A 23,072-nucleotide genomic window follows, 5' to 3' on the forward strand; every position below is an offset into this window, starting at 1 on the left:
CTGACAAAGATCGTACAGATCGAAACGCGTTGCCGTGTCCGTGTGTATGGCATTTACTATGAAGATGACATAATTTTAATGTTGAAATAAAGAAGAAATTTTTTACACGCAGCTGGAACTAATTGCTTTTTCCTATTGAATACACGTCAGTCCAGACGGAGCTCCGAGGTCTGCGGTGAACACTTGGTGAGCTGGCTTTTGTTTGCTTTCATGTTATGGTTGGACTGCCTTGCTCCCAGATCTGTATCTATTGATGGATATCTAAAGTACTAACATTGTTTATACAAGAATATTTTCGTCTTGCCTACACGGGATAACGTTCTCAGAGGTCACGTTTTAATATGGCCACAGACCTGAACAGGGATCGGTCTTTAAAGGCTGCAGAGGTTTTTTCTAATCAGCAAGAGCCAGACAGCAGTGTTACAGGCTTTAATGAATGTCTGATTAGTTTGGAAAAACTTCGCATGCAGGAAATGAAACTGTGGTGGGATCATGAAACGCTTAACAATTATGTGAGCAAAGAAATGATACCGAGAGGTTTGCGAATTAAAAAAATTCCCACCACAATCTACTCGGATGAATTCATAGAGCAATGGAACACTATTCTAAGCAATTGTTCTCAGAATTTAATGAAACTGATTGTTCGGCAGGAAGAGACTAAACTGAAAGACATTCAGCAGGAGATGGAAACAGTTAATTCGTCTATACTGCAATACAAGACATTGGCACAGTTTGATTCTTCCATAGCAAAAATAAATGAGAAAGTCTCAGCTTTGGAGGAAGAAGTTATTACTAGAAAAAAGAAAAAATTTGTGCGAGACACTAATGATTACACAAATAACAAAGTATATGACTGGGGCAAGTGGACTAATTTTGATAAAACTCCTAAGTCCATTCTCAAACAAAGCCATGCTCATAAAAAACGCAAATATTCAAGAGCTAGACTGAACAAACCGCATGTTTCCTTTACATCATCAGACCCGGACTCCTCTGATAATTACTTGAGTGCTTCAGACGATAATGCACCAACCAGTGTGAATATAGGCCAACATTTTTCAAAAAACGCAAGAGGCGCGGGGGTCGCAAGCACCACAGGCGCAGTAGGAATTACTACCCGCAAGAAGCATTACATGACCAAGTAATTAAGAATGTGCAAAATTATTCATCCAGAGATTTAACTCCAGATCAAATTGAGATCTTATCTTTGGGGTTAAACTTTGCTCCGGATCAGGACTTTGATTTGTTCACAACTATACTAGATGTGAATAAGTTCATGCGGAACTTGACTGTTAAAAAACACTTTATGAATGATTCACAAACAACAATGAATGAAGAAGGAGAATGTGATAACACTCAGACAATAACTAACGAATTTTTACATATGAACTTTCAGGAGCAGGTGTCATTGGTAACTTTACAAGATTTGGATACAGAAAAAAATAGAGAGATGGAATATGTTAATCAGTCATTAAATTTTTCCACAAAAAATCCCTATTTCTATCCGGTCCACGCGAGATCTGAGTGTATGGACCGATTCCAAGATATAGTGGAAAAGGAATTGCAAATTTTGTTTAATCAAAAAAATAGTAAATTTAAAAATTTATCTGGCAAGCAATTTATAGCCCTAAGAGAATTAAAATCAATGACAGATATTGTCATAAAAATGTCAGATAAAGGTGGGGTAGTTGTGGTTCTAGATTCTAAAGATTATTATGATAAAATGATTGAGTTATTGTCAGATGAATTGACATACAGGAAACTGGATTATAACCCTTTAGAACAATTTAGGGATAAAACTAATCAAATTATCATGGAAGGTTTGGAGTTAGGAGTCATTACTAAAAAACAGGCAGAATATCTGCAAGTGAAAAAAACGGTGCTTCCAATTATATATGGAGTACCCAAAATACACAAAGGCTGTGGCATTCCTCCTATGCGACCTATTGTCTCGGGCATCGGTTCAGCACATGAGCATTTGTCACAATGGGTTGACACTTTGTTGCAACCCCTTGTACAGAGGATGCCTGGCTATATTAGAGATTCCAAACAGGTGTTACAAATGTTTTCTAACAAGATGTGGTTGTCATCATATTCATGGCTTAGTTGTGATGTAGTATCATTATATACATGTATCCCTCATGATTTAGCAATAAGAGCTTTGCAATTTCATTTAAAAAGGTTTAGTAACTACTCTATGGATCTAATTAATTATATTTTGCAAGTAGTAATATTTTTGATGTCACATAATTTTTTCTCCTTCAACCAGTGTTATTATTTACAGTTGAAGGGAGTAGCCATGGGAGCCAAATTTTCACCGTCCCTTGCAAATCTGGTTATGTCGTATTGGGAATATGAATTTATTTTCTCAGATTCCAATCCTTTTTATGGACAGGTGGCATGGTATGGCAGATATATCGATGATACCCTATTAATTTGGGATGGAGATGTATCTGCCATACCTGCCTTTATGCTATATCTAAACTCTAACCAATACAATATTAAATTTACGCATGAACATAATATGGAACATATATCTTTTTTGGATTTGGATTTATTTGGTGTTGAGGGGGAAATAATCTCTACGAAAACACATCATAAACCCTATAGTGGGAATACCATCTTACATGCGACTAGCAGTCACAATAAACATACCCTCAAAGCAATACCAGTAGGAGAACTCACAAGGGTTAAACGTAATTGTAGTGAAGAGAGTAATCTAGATAGTGAACTGGAACATGTAAAGAAAAAATTAAAAAATCGCATGTATCCGGATTGGTCTTTAAATCGAGCACAACAAATAGTAAAAAATAAAAAACGCAATAAAATGATTTTTTCTGGTGGCAATGCAAATGAGACAGTTATTGGAAAGAAACCGTATATTTGTTTTCAGTTTAGTCGCCAATTTCCACAAATCAAGGGAATCATTAATAGATATTTGCCCATTTTATATGAAGATAGTAAATTGGCAGATATATTAAAGCCAGGTATTAATATAGTATCGAGAAGAGCTCCTACATTGGGAGACAAATTATCACCCAATTTATTTTCTCTCAATAATAAAACTAATAAAACCTGGTTAACCTGCAATGGTTTTTTCAGATGTGGAGCTACAAAATGCAAAACATGTAGATATGCAAATGTCACAAAAAAATTTTCTGATGCGGCAAGTAAAGTGCAATATACCATAAAACAATAAATCAATTGTAATTCAACTAATGTAATATACAAGATAGATTGCACTATTTGCAAATTATCATATATAGGATGCACATCTAGAAAAATGAAGATGCGCATTAGGGAACATCTACATGATATTGAGAATACGAATAACATGAATCGTAATATATCAGCTGTGTCGCAGCATTTCATTAGGCACCATGCTAGAAATACCTCGAGTTTTAAAGTGCAAGGAATAGAACAGGTTAAAATTCCTTTCCGCGGCGGAGATTCAAAGCGACGCCTGTTAACAAGAGAGGCTTTTTGGATTTATCACCTAGATGTCCGATCCCCGAATGGTTTAAATAAACGAAATGACCTTAGGCTGTGTGCACACGCTGCGGATTCCGCTGCGTTTCCGCAGCGGTTTTGGCCGCTGCGGACACGCAGCAGTTTTAGCTGCGGTGTACAGTACCATTCATTTGAATGGGAAAACAAAAAACGCTGTGCCGACGCTGCGGAAAAAACCGCGCGGATTTGCTGCGGTTTTGAATCCGCAGAAAGAATTGCATGTCAATTCTTTCTGCGGAAAACGCTGCGGGTTCCTATCTCCACCATTGTGGAGATAGTGAATCCGCAGGACCAAACCGCAGGCAAAACCGCAGATAATCCGCAGGTCTTTGGACCTGCGGATTATCTGCGGTTTTTGCAAAATCCGTGCGGATTAATCCGCAGCGGAATCCGCAGCGTGTGAACGTGGCCTAATGCTTCATTATTGTTGAAAAGATAAATATTTCTCTTTTGCAACATGTGTTTTAATTTATTTTGTACATTGCTATGTAATTTTAATGAGTTAATTGTCATGTGATTGTATTTGTGCATGTCATTGGATCAAATGTAGTATATATGCAGCTGAGATCAGTGTATCTCTATGGCTCTGACAAAGATCTTACAGATCGAAACGCGTTGCCGTGTCCGTGTGTATGGCATTTACTATGAAGATGACATAATTTTAATGTTGAAATAAAGAAGAAATTTTTTACACGCAGCTGGAACTAATTGCTTTTTCCTAATAATTAAAAGACATTGACTTTCTTTTTGGAATCTCCTCTTGTCTGTTTTAGACCCTTTGGAAGTCCCAGGGTGTCCTAATTTAGCTATATTCCCCTGCTTTGTGCGAGGCTGCGGGAGCTATAACGGCTGCGGAGGGATCGCTTTCATCTCAACGTCCTATCTCAAGGATGCCTGTCATAACAGATCTGTGAGGCGGAAGGACACAAAATAGTCCGTGATTTGTGCCTATTTCTATGTTACCTCCGCTCCCCACCACTCCTACGCGGCTTCACTGGGGTGATCTGCCTTTCTTCAGCGGTGCCGTGTATCAGCGGCCGGCTCCCCTGTTGCATATGTTATGAGTGGGGACTGACATCACTGAGCCCTGTGTGAAGACTCGCCGCCTGTCACGGCTGCATTTAAAGTCACAGGAGCGCGTCTCTATCGGCGCGCAGTTAATAAAGGAGTTTACTGTATGCATCATACAATATTAAAAGTGCTGCCTGATTCTGTGGTCTCTCATTCCTCACGGTCCCTCTTATAAAGAGGCATAGGAAGACACAAGAATTTTCTATATTTTTAACGTCTATTCAGTATAAACATCACCAATAATATCAATTCTCTCTAATCCCTGCAAGGCAGGATTCAAAAAAGGGCACAAGACGAGTCCCAAGGCTGCTCCAGTGTCCAAACCAACGAAAGTGTCTAATACGACTCCTCAAAAAGCACAAATTTCAGGATTCTTACAATCCTCACTTTAAAGATCAAGTGGATATCGTTAACCCATTTAAGGCCAGATCTCCTCATAAAGAGGTCATGGATACATCTCTCTCATCAAAAAGGAAAAATCCTGGTAAAACATCTGAAACATTCACATCGCCAGCCGACGCTTCAAGTCCTGAGTCTGGAGGTAATTCACCAAACTTTTCCCCGGAAAGGTCAAAATTTAAGATGGATAACACCGATCCTTCTCCTTCCCAAAATCTGGATGTTATATCCGTACACTCTTACATGGATACTCTCGCCCAGAAAATCACGTCCAGTATGTCTCAATCATTTGAAAACCAAAATAAAATTTTTCAGTCCACCTTGGATAAATTTAGCAGCAGGTTAGACAACCACGAAAAACAGCTAACTGTAGTGGAAGAACCCACTGATGATTTATCAAAAGACACCCATGACCTCAAATCTGAATTTCACAGACTTAAAAGTTGCGGATATAGAAGACAGGAACAGACGAAACAACTTGAAAATAAGAGGAATACAAGAATCTATCACCGGATAAACTAGAAGACTTCGTCAAGACAATTTTCAAAAAATTACTACCGGCACTTACAGACCAAGATCTCATCATAGATAGGATCCACAGAATATCGATAAAGATCTACCTAGAGATACCATCTAAAGGGTGCACTTCTTCAACATTAAGGAAAAAAATTCAAAAATCTCTTAAAGATCTAGGAGGTTTTCCAGAACCCTATGCTCACCTTCAGCTATTTACGGATCTTTCAAAGGAAACGATTGAAGGAAGAAAGTCTTTTAAGCCAGTCACTTCCACCTTGAGGGAAAATAATATCCTCTATAAATGGGGCTTCCCTCTTAAACTTTTGATAATCTACAAAGGAAAGACGACTATCCTATTCTCACCTAAAGGAGGAAGAGATTTCCTGTCCTACTACAGGATACCTGGCCGCCATGGAATCTCCAACTCTCAAGACCCTGGGCCCTAGTCAGAGAAGGGATGATCCAACGGGGAGACCTGGCCAATATATTTACTCACCTTGTTATAAGGCCTCTCTACACTTCTTGATTATTTGGTCAATGTATTGTACTGTACTGCTTATTATTCTTCTTTCCACAGGTTAACTCACTTCTCTACGACTTTATGGACTCATATATCATATGAGATTATTTTCCTTCTGGGAATAGTGCTGTTATGCCAAGGGATGCCTCCAATGGGATCCATACACAAACTTTCCCCACTAAGGAATTAGAGCCTTCTGGATCGGCTCTTCCTGAAGGACAATTTTGTTCTTATTGTTTTTGTGTCTTTTGTTTTTGGTTTCAAATAGGTATATAGTTTGAGGTTTTTGGACAACTAAGTTCTACAAAGGTAGGTGCACTCTGCTTTCTGCATTTCCTCTACCCCACTTCAGACGAACCCAGTCATTCTTGTAACATGAAAATAAAATTCGTATCATACAATGTCAGGGGGCTAAATAACCCTTGGAAGAGATTTTCCATTGGTAGGGAGATTAACGGGATGCATCCTGAGGTTGTATGCCTTCAAGAAACCAAGTTCAAAAACGACAACCACCCTTCTATAAATCTCAAAAATTTCCCATTTGTATTTGAATCTTGCGGCCCACGAAAGAAAGCTGGGGTTTTAACCCTGATTAGTAACTCAATTTCCTTTGAATTGCTTTCTGAAGTAAAAAGACGAAAAAGGACATTATCATATTCTCCTGTGCAAATTGAATGGCCAAACCTTCACAATAGTTAATACTTATGTTCCCACCATCAGACAAATTAGCTTCCTGAATAAGATAATGAAAAAATTAGACACCTTACGATCAGGAACCCTACTTTTGTTAGGGGACTTAAGTATGGTGCCAGATGGTGTGCTGGACTCCACCTCTCCCAGCAGACAAAAAACGCAATCCTTGAACAGCTGGATTTATAATCACGAGCTATTCGACTCATTCCGCTGTTTGAACACCACATCTAGAGAATTTACTCATTTTTCTGATGGCCATCAGTCGGCATCTAGAATAAATCTAATACTCACAGATGTCTTCTCCTTGCCAAGGTTCTCCTCCAGCTCCATACTTAACAAATCTATTTCAGATCATTCCCCGGTAACTGCAGAACTGATAATAGGGTCCCCAATTCATGTGTAAATTCAACTCCTCTCTGCGTCATAACCCCACCATCAAATCTGAAATCAGCTCAGTCTTACAGAATTATTTTAGTGAAAACGAATCAAACCTCCTCAATCCGTTTACCTATTGGAATGCTCACAAGGCGGTGTTGAGGGGAGTCTTGATTCAAATTTCCTCCAGACAAAAAAAAAATAGGGATAAAATCCTTACCCTACAACAATCTATTAAATCTAAAGAAGAGGAACTATGTCGATCCTCTGTTTCCTCTAACAAGCTGTATTATCAGAACTTACTGATCTCAGGTTGCAGTTAAGGAAAATCATATTCAATTTTTACAACTCAGCTATTAGATCAGCAAAATTCAAACATTACTTATCTATAAATCGCCCTTCAAAATACATGTCAAACAGAATTAAGAATATACGGAAATGGAATAGAATTGACAGTATAATTTCCTCTAATGGTACATCCCTGGTCCACCCTAAAGATATTGTAGGAGCTTTTGCCGATTACAAAAATCTGTACAATATCAACCAAGACAACCACAATATGCAGCCATCTACCTCAGAGATTGGATCATTTCTTTCCAGCATGAGACTTCCAAAGCTTAAAGCCCCCGTTACACACAGCGATATCGCTAGCAATATCGCTGTAAAGTCACCGATTTTGTGACGTAGCAGCGATATCGCTGCATGTGATACTTACCTCTGACCGGCTCTCCCGCTGCTCATCGTTGGTCGCGCGAGAAGCTCCTGGACCATTTGTCGTCAGCTTCCTGCGGCGCTTCCTGCTGACACGACGAGCGACGCGGGCGGGAGGACGTCAGGATCGCCGCGTCTGACAGGTAAGTAGCGATCCCCGTCCCCAGCGATGTCGCTGGTGAGATCTGCCTGTGTGGCAGCTCACGAGCGACCACTTAGCGATGCACCAGGGATCCATATCGTTGTCGGGATCGCTGGTGCATCGCTATGTGTAACGGTACCCTAACCCTGAAGGCTTATTATTTTTGTCTTGTCCCTTCAATGAACAAGAAGTCCTACATACCATAAACAAACTTAAAACATTCAAATCACCCGGCCCAGACGGGTTTAGTAATGATTATTTCAAGTCTTTTAGTAATATATTAACCCCTCACCTTGGAAGCGACAATTATCGTAATCCCAAAACCAAATTCTGACACTAGCCAAATTTTTAATTATAGACCTATATCCCTCATCAATACACAAGTAACAATTTATGCAAAGATCCTGGCCAATAGACTAAATCAATTCCTCCCGAGTTTAATTTTCAATGATCAGATAAGCTTCATCAAAGGAAGACAATCCATAGATGGTAGGAGAAGACTAACATAATTAAGCTTTTTTCCTCGAACAAACTCAGGGCTATTGTTATCTCTCTTGATGCTGAGAAAGCGGTCGACCGCCTTAATTGGTCATATCTCGAAGCAACTCAAAAAATTTGGAATGGCTTCTCAGATCACGAGAGGTATTATGGCTTTGTACTCCGCCCTGGTGCGAGGGTTTATTCCAACAATCATCTTTCCTCTACGTTTAATATAGCTAATGGGACCAGACCGGGTTGCCCATTGTCACTATTGCTTTTTGCATTAGCTATTGAACCTCTGGCCCAACTAATCAGGAACAGCACAAAGATCTCGGGAATCAAAACTTTGCACAGAGATTTTAAAATAGCGTTGTATGCAGACGATATTATTCTTACCCTCACAGATCCAAGCAACTATCTCTGCTTTACAAACCTTAATCCAGACTTTTGCTAAAATCTCTTATTTTAAAATAAACGACTCAAAATCCAAAATACTTGGCTTTAACCTAGGATTTCAAGAGGAAATTGAGGGCCTCTCACCTTGGGGGTTGGCCACTGACTGGCTGACAAATCTAGGCCTAAAATTCGTCAAAACCGTAAACTCTCTAATAAAAATAAACTTAGAGCTGCTTACTAAAAAGCTTTTTAATGAATTCCGTACATCTAGAGATGATGGGCTTTCTTGGTGGGGAAGAATCATGATGGTCAAGTCGTATATTTTCCCAAAAATCCTATACCTACTTCGCTCACTGCCTTTAAAAATACCCACTTCCTCTCTCACAAACCTTCAAGCCTCATTAAACTCCTTTATATGGAATAACAAAAGACCCAGAATACCAAAAATTATTCTATACAACCATAAGGCTATGTGCCCACGCTAGCATTTTTTTAAACGCTCAGGAATCGCATCCCCTTTCCCAGAAAACTCGCTTCTTTTTCTGCGCGATTCTAGCGCGGTTTTTGCCAAAAAGCCGCAAGTTTTTGACACGCGTTCTCTGGGAACATTGGGGGGATGGCTAAAAACACTCAGCAATGCAGGAATTAATGAGCGTGCTGTGTTTTTAGCTGCTAAGCGATTCCTGAGCTGTTAAAAACGCATGCATTGGCACAAAAAGCCTAAAACGCATTTTAATTAATTGGAAGCATCTTGTAAGCGTTTCTGAAGCGTCTGATCCGGCACAAACGCTGCGGAAACGCTTACAAAAACGCAACGTGGGCACACAGCCTAAATCTTATGGTGGAGCTGGTTCCCCAAATATTACGGCCTATTACATTGCAAATTTAGTCAAACAAAGCTCATACTGGTGGCCTCATGATACGACACCAGCTTGGCATGAACTAGAACTGTTCTTTAATAATTATAAACCTCTTCACCTACTAATTCTGAACCAACTCCTTCATAAAAAAATTACAAAATCTCATCCGATTTTTCAAGCTATTTCTGAAGCTTGGAAAAAAATTTTCTGCTCCAAAAAGAGGCTCTAACAAAGAAGTCACAATAAAAAAAATCTGGCTCTATCAGTTATCCTTCAAGCATCTAATCAGACCATTGACCCCATTTAGTCTGAACTTGGACTTAAAAAAATTAAAGATTTATACGATGGCGTTACTTGTACACCTTACAATAAACTCAAGGAAAGATTTCAATCTACTACCCCTGCTTTCTTATAATATGTTATCCTCAAAGACATAATCCATGAGTTCCTTACCATCTACCCGAGAATCTCTGAACCAGCAGTTAACCTTATTTGTAATATAGATCATATTTTTTGGAGTTTTGAATACACGTACAAATGGTGCAACAATAGCTTTGAATCGGTAAAGACTCAAAATATTGTCAAATGGGAAATCGAATTGCACACGACAACTGACCCTTCTGACCTTGAACAGGCATGTACCCTCTCGTATGCCTCTTCCATTTCCTTATTACTACAAGAGACCCACTTCAAGCTTTTAATGAGATGGTATTATGCCCCGTTAGACTTCATAGAATCAACCCTGACAATTCTCCGGAAGGCCAGGAAATATCTTGCATATATTTTGGCAATGTCCCAAAATTGTTCCCTTTTGGAGAAAGATTTCTAACCTTGTCGATTTTATCCTAGGAACACGACTTATTTTGTCTCCTCGTCTGGCCCTTCTTTCTCTGGACGCAGACAAAATTGATACTTCTAACAGGCTACTGATTATGCACATTTTACTAGTCTCCAAACATAGTATTGCCTTTCTTTGGAAAAAGTCAAACCCCCCACAAATTAATGAAATTATAGACAAACTTAGCCTTCATCATTCTTTTGAATCGAAAATTTGCGAATGTGCATGATCAATTTGCTAAATATTCTAGGAAATGGTCTAGATGGCTGGAGTTGTTCTCTTAAGTCTTCACCCAGAGTGCACCTGCCTAAGGCCCCTTGTGTTTGGGTCTTTGGAATATATATACAGAGGTTGCGCTACATATTTTTCAGAGGAGTAAAAATACTCCTCCCAATATTTTTGAGGAGTATTTTTCACCACGGAGGAGTACACACACACACACACACACCATTGCACAGACCACCCCACACACACACACCATTGCACAGACCACCCCACACACACACACACACACACCATTGCAGACCACCCCACACACACACACACCATTGCACAGACCACCACACACACACACACCATTGCACAGACCACCCCACACACACACACACACACACACACACACCATTGCACAGACCACCCCACACACACACACACACACACACACCATTGCACAGACCACCCCACACACACCATTGCACAGACCACCCCACACACACACACCATTGCACAGACCACCCCACACACACACACACACACACCATTGCACAGACCACCACACACACACCATTGCACAGACCACCCCACACACACCATTGCACAGACCACCCCACACACACCATTGCACAGACCACCCCACACACACCATTGCACAGACCACCCCACACACACACACACACCATTGCACAGACCACCCCACCCACACACACACACCATTGCACAGACCACCCCACACACACACACACACCATTGCACAGACCACCCCACACACACACACCATTGCACAGACCACCCCACACACACACACCATTGCACAGACCACCCCACACACACACACCATTGCACAGACCACCCCACACACACACACACACCATTGCAGACCACCACACACACACACACACCATTGCACAGACCACCCCACACACACACACACCATTGCACAGACCACCCCACACACACACACACACCATTGCACAGACCACCCCGCACACACACACACCATTGCACAGACCACCCCACACACACACACCATTGCACAGACCACCCCACACACACACACCATTGCACAGACCACCCCACACACACCATTGCACAGACCACCCCACACACACACCATTGCACAGACCACCCCACCCACACACACACACCATTGCACAGACCACCCCACCCACACACACACACCATTGCACAGACCACCCCACCCACACACACACACCATTGCACAGACCACCCCACACACACACACCATTGCACAGACCACCCCACACACACACACCATTGCAAAGACCACCCCACACACACACCATTGCACAGACCACCCCACACACACACCATTGCACAGACCACCCCACACACACCATTGCACAGACCACCCCACACACACCATTGCACAGACCACCCCACACACACACACAGACACACCATTGCACAGACCACCCCACACACACCATTGCACAGACCACCCCACACACACACACACACACACACACACACACCATTGCACAGACCACCCCACACACACACACACACCATTGCACAGCCCCCTCAGTGACATAATCCATTTGTTACACATATGATTGCTGATGCTCAGGAGCCAATTGTACACATCGTCCATGATAACAATGGAAACAAATCAGTGCCCCCAGACACCGGTGGTCGGCTCTGCCTATAGCAGTCCGGCAGATAACAGCATGCACATACAGGTCACTGGCCTCAGCACAGCAGCAATAACAGCCCCCCTCCCCCTGCGAGTCCCCGGGGATTAGTACCGTACAGGCGACCTTGCTATGGATGGAGGGCGCCCTGCGCGACCACTTTCCCTCCCCTGTATATATGGCTCCGCTCCCACTCTCCCTCCCTTGTATATATGGCTCTGCTCCCACTCTCCCTCCCTTGTATATATGGCTCTGCTCCCACTCTCCCTCCCTTGTATATATGGCTCTGCTCCCACTCTCCCTCCCTTGTATATATGGTTCTGCTTCCACTCTCCCTCCCTTGTATACAGTCATATGTAAAAGTTTGGGCACCCCTATTAATGTTAACCTTTTTTCTTTATAACAATTTTGGTTTTTGCAACAGCTATTTCAGTTTCATATATCTAATAACTGATGGACTCAGTTATATTTCTGGATTCAAATGAGGTTTATTGTACTAACAGAAAATGTGCAATCTGCATTTAAACAAAATTTGACCGGTGCAAAAGTTTGGGCACCCTTATCATTTTCTTGATTTGAACACTCCTAACTACTTTTTACTGACTTCCTGAAGCACTAAATTGGTTTTGTAACCTCATTGAGCTTTGAACTTCATAGCCAGGTGTATCAAATCATGAGAAAAGGTATTTAAAGTGGCCACTTGCAAGTAGTTCTCCTATTTGATTCTCCTATGAAGAGCGGCATCATGGGCTCCTCACAACAACTCTCAAATGATCTGAAAACAAAGATTATTCAACATAGCTTTTCAGGGGAAGGATACAAAAAGTTGTCTCAGAGATTTAACCTGTCAGTTTCCACTGTGAGGAACATAGTAAGGAAATGGAAGAACACAGGTACAGTTCTTGTTAAGCCCAGAAGTGGCAGGCCAAGAAAAATATCAGAAAGGCAGAAAAGAAGAATGGTGAGAACAGTCAAGGACAATCCACAGACCACCTCCAAAGACCTGCAGCATCATCTTGCTGCAGATGGTGTCACTGTTCATCGGTCAACAATACGTCCGTCCTCCCTACAATCACTACACACAGATGTGATCAGTACCCGTCTGTGAGGAGCTGATCCGTCCTCCCTACAATCACTATACACAGATGTGATCAGTACTCGTCTGTGAGGAGCTGATCCGTCCTCTCAACAATCACTATACACAGATGTGATCAGTACCCGTCTGTGAGGAGCTGATCCGTCCTCTCAACAATCACTATACACAGATGTGATCAGTACTCGTCTGTGAGGAGCTGATCCGTCCTCCCTACAATCACTATACACAGATGTGATCAGTACCCATCTGTGAGGAGCTGATCCGTCCTCCCTACAATCACTATACACAGATGTGATCAGTACCCGTCTGTGAAGAGCTGATCTGTCCTCCCGACAATCACTATACACAGATGTGATCAGTACCCGTCTGTGAGGAGCTGATCTGTCCTCCCGACAATCACTATACACCGATGTGATCAGTACCCGTCTGTGAGGAGCTGCTCCGTCCTCCCTACAATCTCACTATACACAGATGTGATCAGTACCTGTCTGAGGAGCTGATCCTTCCTCCCTACAATTGTGGCGCCCCTGAGGCTTCAGTCGCCACAGAGGTACTACACCTTCTCCTAAGGTGTAGTGCCCCACCATCCAGGTAAGGTGGGAACTCCCGACTGCACTCCACACCTGCACCCCACACACAGGATAGTTAGCAGGGACCCATCCATGCTTTATGCTGGAAAGGTCATAAGGTGCCTTTTGTGGTCCCTGGCTTCGTAACACGAGAGGTGCTGGGGAGGCGGGTGGAGTTAGCTATAAAAGAGAGGGAAGAGTGAGGGTTACTTGGTTAGAGGAGAGAGAAGAGAGGAGATGGGTGCCAGAGGGACGTGCTGCAGCAGGTCCCAGTGATCTGGGCTGCAGGCACGGGAAATACCAGAGAAAGACTGATAAGACTTATAACCTAAAGGGCCTGTCACACTAAGCGATATTGCTAGCGATATCGCTGTGTGTGATACTTACCTACGACCCGCTCCCCTGCTGGCTATCGCTGATCGCGCGAGAACGTTCAGGACCGCTTCTCGTCGTCAGCTTCCTGCGGCGCTTCCTGTGGAGAGACGAGCAACGAGCGTGGAGACGGGCGGGAGGACGCAGGATCGCCTCGTCTGACAGGTAAGTAGCGATCCCTGTCCCCAGCGATGTCGCTGGTGAGATCTGCCTGTGTGGCAGCTCACTAGTGACCACTTAGCGATGTACCAGCGATCCTGACCGCGTCATATCGCTGGTCGGGATCGCTGGTACATCGCTAAGTGTGACAGTACCTTAACCTTCCATAAGAGAGATAGAAGGACGGTGGAAAGAAGGTTGAGAAAGAGGGAACCCTTCCAGTCCAGAGAGCGCAAAGGCCGGGGCCCGGTCCCCAAGGTTGATTGGATCTTTGTGTCCGGCAACAGACACTGGAGGAGTAGTGAGCCACTAACGCCTTGCTCCCATCATAGACTTGGGACACTACAGCAACTGAATAGAGAGCCGGGACGCAGAGTGGAGTCCCCGAAGCAGGCTACAGCTGTCTGTCATACAAGTAAAGACTAGGAACACCTAGAGAGAGGCATTCCAGGGTAACTAAGTACTGGAGTGCTTCGCACCTAAAGGCGCATTGGAGGAGTCGTTCAGTAAGGTACATGTTGGCGGAGTGTGGAAGGGAGAATCCTATCCTGCCTGGAGGTTGGCTGGAGCCCTGACCTGGAGAACACAGTACGGAGGCAGGCAGTTGTGTGAACTGCAAACAGTGAGTAAAGCTTTGGAACCGCATAAACTGGTGTTCTCCAATTATTCTCGCACCATAACACCCGAGTACCAGCATCTGTACCATTCTGAGCCTCTCCTCATCCATCGCACCTACACTGCCCTGGGACTACAGCTCCACCTGTGGGGAGCTACATCATCTCTGCTGCACCACACCATCAGTCCAAGCGGATCTGCACGCAGCGTTGGCTCAACACCTTACTTGCCAAACACCACGGGTGGCGTCACGAACTATTCTAATAAACTCCATCATTAACATCACCGCCATTGATATTGGGCACCTAGGGCCACGGACTGGGTCACCGCTGCTGTGACACCTTCCCGCCTCGACACCGGCCCGGTACTGAGTAACCCCGCTGCCCTGGGCGAGCGAGGGCGACCCACAATCACTACACACAGATGTGATCAGTACTCATCTGTGAGATGATCCATCCTCCCTACAATCACTACACACAGATGTGATCAGTACCCATCTGTGAGATGATCCATCCTCCCTACAATCACTACACACAGATGTGATCAGTACTCATCTGTGAGATGATCCATCCTCCCTACAATCACTACACACAGATGTGATCAGTACCCATCTGTGAGATGATCCATCCTCCCTACAATCACCATTCACAGATGTGATCAGTACCCGTCTGTGAGGAGCTGCTCCATCCTCCCTACAATCACTATACACAGATGTGATCCGTACCCGTCTGTGAGGAGCTGCTCCGTCCTCCCTACAATCACTATACACAGATGTGATCCGTACCCGTCTGTGAGGAGCTGCTCCGTCCTCCCTACAATCACTATACACAGATGTGATCCGTACCCGTCTGTGAGGAGCTGCTCCGTCCCCCGGTTTCTTCTGTGCATCTCTCCACATCTTCGGCCTCTGTCTTCTTACAACACCAGCGCTATAAGAAAACACACCGGTCACCTCCACATCTAGTCCGGTCATTAGTCATCACCTCCCACTATCCTGTGCAGACATCCATGTTTTTTGCACTGGTCTTAATACAGATCCAGTGAGATCCTCATGGAAACTATCAGTAATCATTGCTGACCCTCTTCCAGTTATTATACATTTTTTTTAAACAACTTTATTCACAGTCTTCACAACCACAATGAAATGAATGTAATGAGAGGGTCCCGGGGCAGTGAGGACTTGGTGACCGCTGGTTTTTTCTTTGTGTGGCAGCATTTTGTTGAAGAAACAACAACGATGCCAACAACTAATAAAAATTAAGATTAATTTTTCCTTTTGATATAAATGATACTTTCTAGGATGGGTTCTGGTGACATTGTGTGGAATGTGGAGATTATTATAAATGTCTTACAAGAAAACAATCTGGTGTCACACTTGAGCTGGATGAGTATAATGGACAATACCGGGGCGAAAAATTCTTCACCTGTTCCCTGAACTACAAACGTGCAATCTGCTCTGTGCTACGTATCGAGCCTGAGACCCAGACACCACAACTACCACTGCGGTCAATAGTCTGTACAGGAGAAGGTGCCAAAATGGAGACTAAAGGCCCCGTCTCACATAGCGAGACGCATCAGCGATCTCACTACATGTGACATACAGCGGCGACCGGCCCCCCCCGCTGGATATCGCTGATAGTGCTCGAATGTCCGAATGTCCTGGGCCCTTTTTTCATCGTCGGCGTCCCGCTGGCCAGCGCGCATCGCTGTGTTTGACGCCAATGAGCGACCTCGTTGGCGACGCAGAACTCAGGGACGCAGGTTGGAATCGTTCAGAATAGCTGCTGTGTGACAACTCACCAGCGATCCTTACCAGGTCGTATCGTTGTCGGGATCGCTGGTGCGTCACTATGTGAAACGGGGCCCTAACAGGAGAGGACAATGAGGAATGTGTAATGACCGGCATCAGGGAGGTCAGGGCCGGATGATGGGTGATCTGTAGTGCCTGACCTCAGGAACGTCAGTGCTGGATGATGGGTGAGGTGTAGTGACTTAGATCATAGTGGTCATGGCTGGATGATGGGACCGAAATACAGAAATACTCTCACCTTAACTAGCACAGCAATGCCAACTATCACAGCAATGCCAACTATCACCACGAGTAGAACTATTCCAAAAGCAACATATGTAAGAGCAGAAGATACAGGCTCAGAGAATACAGGATCTGGGGAGAGAAACACATTTCTATTAGATTTAATATATTATCTCTATTGCATTCAATGTTCCGCATGCCTGGACATAAAAAAAAAAAAAAAAATGCACAAAGGACACCGATGAAGCCGCCGCAAGCGCGGATGACGCCGATGAAGCAGAGGCACACGAGGATGAAGCCGGGGTGAAGAATTTTTTGTACTGTCCCTGCCCTCATAGGCTATATAAAGATGAGATGCCAAGTAACTCCATGTAACAGCAGCTTCTGGAATGTCTCAGACACAGGGGTTGAGCAGTGCAGTGAGGAGCAGCTGCTGTCACACCAGCCCCGATATTGGACCCCAGTCTGCAGTCTGAGGTGGAGGAGGCATGGCCTGCTCTCTGCCAGGAGCCATGCAGACAGGGAGCCATTATCAGGGGGCTGGTGTAACAGCAGCTTCTCTTCACTGCTTACCCCTCCTTCTGGGACATAACAGCGGGGAGCTGCACACTGCTGTTATCAGCCAGTCTTCTGATAAAAGCTGCATCTCTGCAGAGAACAGTGGGAGCGTCCACATCCCCCTCTTCTCAGGCTGGCTGTTACTGCCAGGAGGAGCTGAACACTAGTGTACATGTAATGACCCAGACGGGATGGGGGGGAGGGGGGAGCAGTGAGGAGCAGCTCATGTCACACTGGATTACAAGGGTTATAAAGATCAAAACTGCACTGGGCAATCTCTTCATTATATAGAAACCTGAAGAAAAAAAAAAAAACGACTTTGAAACCCAAGATAAAACAAAAATATATTTTACTGATCAAAAGGTAAACAAAAGAATGGTAGAAGTGGAGACAAAAATACAGGGGGCACAGCAGAGGATGCACAACCCAAGGGACAATGATGATAATAGTAGCATAAATATGATAAATATAAAAAAAAAAGTGCACATTCGCAATAGCCTCAATAAAATGCAGCTAGTATAATGCAACATAGGTAATGTAAACAATGTGCACTAAATAGACCCACATGAATGGTTGTATAATGTGGCCCAAAAGTAAAGTAAAGTAACTCAATTGAGTGATCATACGAATACTACCAAATATATTGAAGCCCTCATTTAATACCAGAGGGTCATGTCATAATTACCTGGTGGAGAGTAGAGGATGGGGGTCAGATGTAATCCCAAGGATGAGTCCACCCCGACGCGCGTTTCGGCATCTGCCTTTGTCAGGGGGTGGCGCTATCCAGGGAGGATGTGAGATATATAGTCAGAGAGACCAATGATAGCGGGTGTCGACGTGGAGTGCGCCCGCATTGGAGGTTGACAGAATCCGCCGGATGGCGCCGCAATCTGTTGATGCGACTGCATGGGGATGTAGGGGCAGGAGGCGGAGACACCTGGAATGCAATGGGAGCGTGCGTTCCATGCGTTCCACCCAGCCCGCTGTCATGGGCGGAGGAAGGTGGCGATCATGTGACCAGGTCCTGTCAGCTTACATGAAGGTCCAATATGTATTGCATCTACAGTCATGGCCAAAAGTTTTGAGAATGACACAAATATTATATTTTCACATGATCTGCTGGCCTCTGGTTTTTATGTGTTTGTCAGATGTTTTTATCACATACAGAAATATAATTGCAATCATATTATGAGTAACAGAAGGTTATATTGACAGTTAGAATGAGATAATGCAGCAAGTCAATATTTGCAGTGTTGACCCTTCTTCTTCAGGACCTCAGCAATTCTCCCTGGCATGCTCTCAATCAACTTCTGGATCAAATCCTGACTGATAGCAGTCCATTCTTGCAAAATCAATGCTTTTATTTTGTCTGAATTTGAAGGTTTTTGTTTGTCCACCCGTCTCTTGATGATTGACCACAAGTTCTCAATGGGATTAAGATCTGGGGAGTTTCCAGGCCATGGTCCCAAAATCTCTATGTTTTGATCCCTGAGCCATTTAGTTATCACCTTTGCTTTATGGCAAGGTGCTCCATCATGTTGAAAAAGGCATTGTTGATCGCCAAACTGCTCTTGGACGGTTGGGAGAAGTTGCTCTTGGAGGACATTCTGGTACCATTCTTTATTCATGGCTGTGTTTTTAGGCAAGACTGAGAGAGAGCCCATTCCCTTGACTGAGTAGCAACCCCACACATGAATGGTTTCAGGATGCTTGACAGTTGGCATGAGACAAGACTGGTGGTAGCGCTCACATGGTCTTTTCCGAATAAGCCGTTTTCCAGATGTCCCAAACAATCGAAAAGGGGATTCATCAGAGAAAATGACTTTACCCCAGTCCTCAGCAGTCCACTCCCTGTACCTCTTGCAGAATATCAGTCCATGATGTTTTTTCTGGAGAGAAGTGGCTTCTTTGCTGCCCCCCTTGAGACCAGGCCTTGCTCCAAGAGTCTCCGCCTCACAGTGCGAGCAGATGCACTCACACCTGCCTGCTGCCATTCCTGAGCAAGCTCTGCACTGCTGGTAGCCCGATCCCGCAGCTGAAACACTTTTAAGAGACGGTCCTGGCGCTTGCTGGTCTTTCTTGGGCGCCCTGGAGCCTTTTTGGCAACAAGGGAACCTCTCTCCTTGAAGTTCCTGATGATGCGATAGATTGTTGACTGAGGTGCAATCTTTCTAGCTGCGATACTCTTCCCTGTTAGGCCATTTTTGTGCAGTGCAATGATGACTGCATGTGTTTCTTTAGAGATAACCATGGTTAACAGAAGAGAAACAATGATGCCAAGCACCAGCCTCCTTTTAAAAAGTGTCCAGTGGTGTCATTCTTACTTAATCATGACAGATTGATCTCCAGCCCTGTCCTCATCAACACCCACACCTGTGTTAATGGAGCAATCACTGAAACGATGTTAGCTGGTCCTTTTAAGGCAGGGCTGCAAAGATGTTGAAATGTGTTTTAGGGGGATAAAGTTAATTTTGTAGGCAAATATTGACTTTACAAGTAATTGCTGTTAAGCTGATCACTCTTTATAACATTCTGGAGTATATGCAAATTGCCATTAGAAAAAATGAAGCAGCAGATTTTGTAAAATTATTTATGTCATTCTCAAAACTTTTGGCCATGACTGTATAGTGAAGGAAAATAGGCGAGTAATAATGGTGACCGTGAAATGGATAGGTATAATGATAAAGAAGGGGGGAGGGAAGAGAAAACAACAAAAGAGAAAATGAAAAGAAAAACGTATGAAGGAAAAAGAAAGGAATAAAAATGAAAATAAAATAAGTATATAAATAATTATAACAACGATATAAACATTAATGTGGCGATAAATCAGAATATATTTGAGTGTGAATGATGAAATCAGTAAGAAATGAGGGGAAAAAGGGGGGGTGATGTTAATGTTATACTTTAATGTTTATATCATTATTATACTTATCTATTTTATTTTTATTCCTCCTCTTTTTCCTTCATATGTTCACTTGTGTCAGCAGTGCAGCGGCGCCTGGCAACCTCCAATGCGGGCACGCACCACGCCCACATCCGCTCTCATTGGGTCTCTGTTGTGAGTTCATTTTCCGCTTCACTACTGAGGCCCGATGAACTCCCTCTTCTGGTAAAGAAAGGTAGTGAGCCTGATTATCAAGCACCTGAGCCTAATGATGATGACTGGCTGAGTGGAGTTACTGACTGGATATAAGGCCGCCGACGCCCTTCTGCCCTGCGGGAGATTTCTCTGTGGGATCCTTGGAGACCAGTCTGAATCCCTGCTCTTCTAAAGCGAAGTTTTCTGCTCTGCCTTTTGCATTTGTGCTTTGACTTTGTTTTTGCTTTGTTTTTCTGGATTTCTGCCATTCCCTGCTGGGGTGAGCTGAATTCCTTTAGCTCTGTCTTCAGAAAGTACCTGAGTGCTGATATAGCTTTTGAAGCCTAGCTGCTTCAGGGTCTTTTTCCATATCAGCCTGATGGCTTATGTCTTTGATAGGGTTTTGGCAGATTGCAGACAGCAACCTTCCTTTCCTGTCCCATTTAACTAGCGTGGGCCCCATCGTTTGCTCAGCCTATCTTTGTCTGTGTGAGTGTTTTTTCATCTTGCTTCACCGTCATTATATGTTGGGGACTGCCTTTTACTTTGGGGTCTGCTCTGGGGCAGTTTAGATTTCCTTTTCTGTCTTAAGGCTATTTAGCTCTCCGGCTGTGATCGAGGGGTCTAGGGCACCGTAGGAACCCCCCACGGCTACTGCTAGTTGTGTTGATAGGTTCAGGGGTCTGCAATCTGATAGTTGCCAACTTCTCCGGTTTTCTGGACGTAGCTTCTATTTTTGTGTCTGCCTCCTACGGTGACTCTTTCATAACAGAATCACCCGCCATACCGCAGATCCTAGGGTACTCAATAGCAGGAAAGAATTGTATAATAAAAAAAAAAAAAAAAAAAATTGTGTATATTTTTTCCTCTATATCTCTGAGGCCGTAGGGGGAATTTTTATTTCTCTCAATGGAGATAAAGCAATTGTCTGATCGTGTGGAGCAGCTCGCTGCGGAAGTGCGGGGAATTTCCGCCTACCTTGCTCATTCACATGCTACTGAACCAAAGATTCCTGCACCTGATGTGTTTTTTGGGGATCGGTCTAAATTTTTGAATTTCAAAAATAATTGTAAATTATTTTTTGCTTTGAAGCCTAACTCGTCAGGGAGCTCCGCGCAGCAGGTTAAAATTGTCATCTCTTTGCTGCGTGGCGATCCCCAGGATTGGGCGTTTTCTTTGAAACCAGATGATCCTATTCTGACTAATGTGAACGCATTTTTTCAAGCCTTAGGGTTGTTGTATGACGAACCTAATGCCATTGATCAGGCTGAAAAGACCCTGCTGGCATTGAACCAGGGTCGAGATTCTGCAGAATTGTACTGTCAAAAATTCCGAAAGTGGGCGGTACTTACTACCTGGAATGATAATGCCTTGGCTGCTCTCTTTCGGAAGGGTTTGTCAGAAGCTGTAAAAGATACTATGGTGGGATTTCCTGTTCCCTCTGGTCTTGACGATTCTATGTCATTAGCCATTCAGGTTGATCGGCGTTTGCGCGAATGCAAAACTGCACGAGAGGTGTTGCCACCTGTTGAACAAATGTCTGAACCTATGCAATGTGATAGAGTTTTTTCCAGAGAGCAGCGTCAGGAGTTCAGAAGGCGTAATAAGTTGTGTTTTTTCTGTGGAGATGCCTCGCATATTATTTCTGTCTGTCCTAAACGAGAGAAACGCTTTGCACACACGTTTTCTGTTGGTGGTGTTCAACCTAAGTTTCTTCTGGCTATTACTCTGATCTGCTCCCTGTCCACATTTTCCGCCAAGGCTTTTGTGGATTCGGGAGCAGCCCTAAACCTAATGGACTTGGATTTTGCTAAACGTTGTGGATTTACGATGACTCCTCTGCAGACGCCTATCCCTTTGAGGGGGATTGATGCTACTCTTTGGCGAAAAATAAACCTCAGTTTTGGACCCAGGTGGTAATGCGGGTCGCCCCAGACCATCAAGAAAATTGCAGATTTTTGGTGTTGCATAATCTGCATGATACCATTGTTCTGGGGTTTCCCTGGCTACAAATTCATAATCGAGTTTTGGATTGGAAATCTGTGTCTGTGGTGAGTTGGGGTTGTCAGTGTGCCTTTAGTGAGGCTCCGGTGTTTTCCACCTCTCCTCAGTCGCATGATGTTCCTGACTATTTGGCGGACTTTTATGATGTATTTAGTGAGAATGAGTCTGCGTCTCTGCCTCCTCATAGGAGTTATGACTGTGCAATTGAA

The 23,072-nt window shown here is 43.8% G+C and overlaps 1 protein-coding gene across 1 annotated transcript in view; it reads right to left on the reverse strand.

Moving 5' to 3' along the window:
• The window catches only part of LOC141091441 (uncharacterized), a 46,796-nt gene that overhangs the window by 7,670 nt on the left and 16,054 nt on the right, over window positions 1–23,072 (reverse strand). The window contains exons 3-4 of the mRNA XM_073577006.1: window positions 17,239–17,354; window positions 16,035–16,119 (exon numbers count right to left, since the gene is read on the reverse strand). Coding sequence (XP_073433107.1) covers window positions 16,035–16,119; window positions 17,239–17,354 — 201 coding nt within the window. The remainder of the gene's footprint in view (window positions 1–16,034; window positions 16,120–17,238; window positions 17,355–23,072) is intronic.

This window comes from Dendrobates tinctorius, unplaced genomic scaffold, assembly GCF_039654945.1.
Source record: "Dendrobates tinctorius isolate UK_male_01 unplaced genomic scaffold, ASM3965494v1 ptg000054l, whole genome shotgun sequence".
Lineage (NCBI taxonomy): Eukaryota > Metazoa > Chordata > Amphibia > Anura > Dendrobatidae > Dendrobates > Dendrobates tinctorius.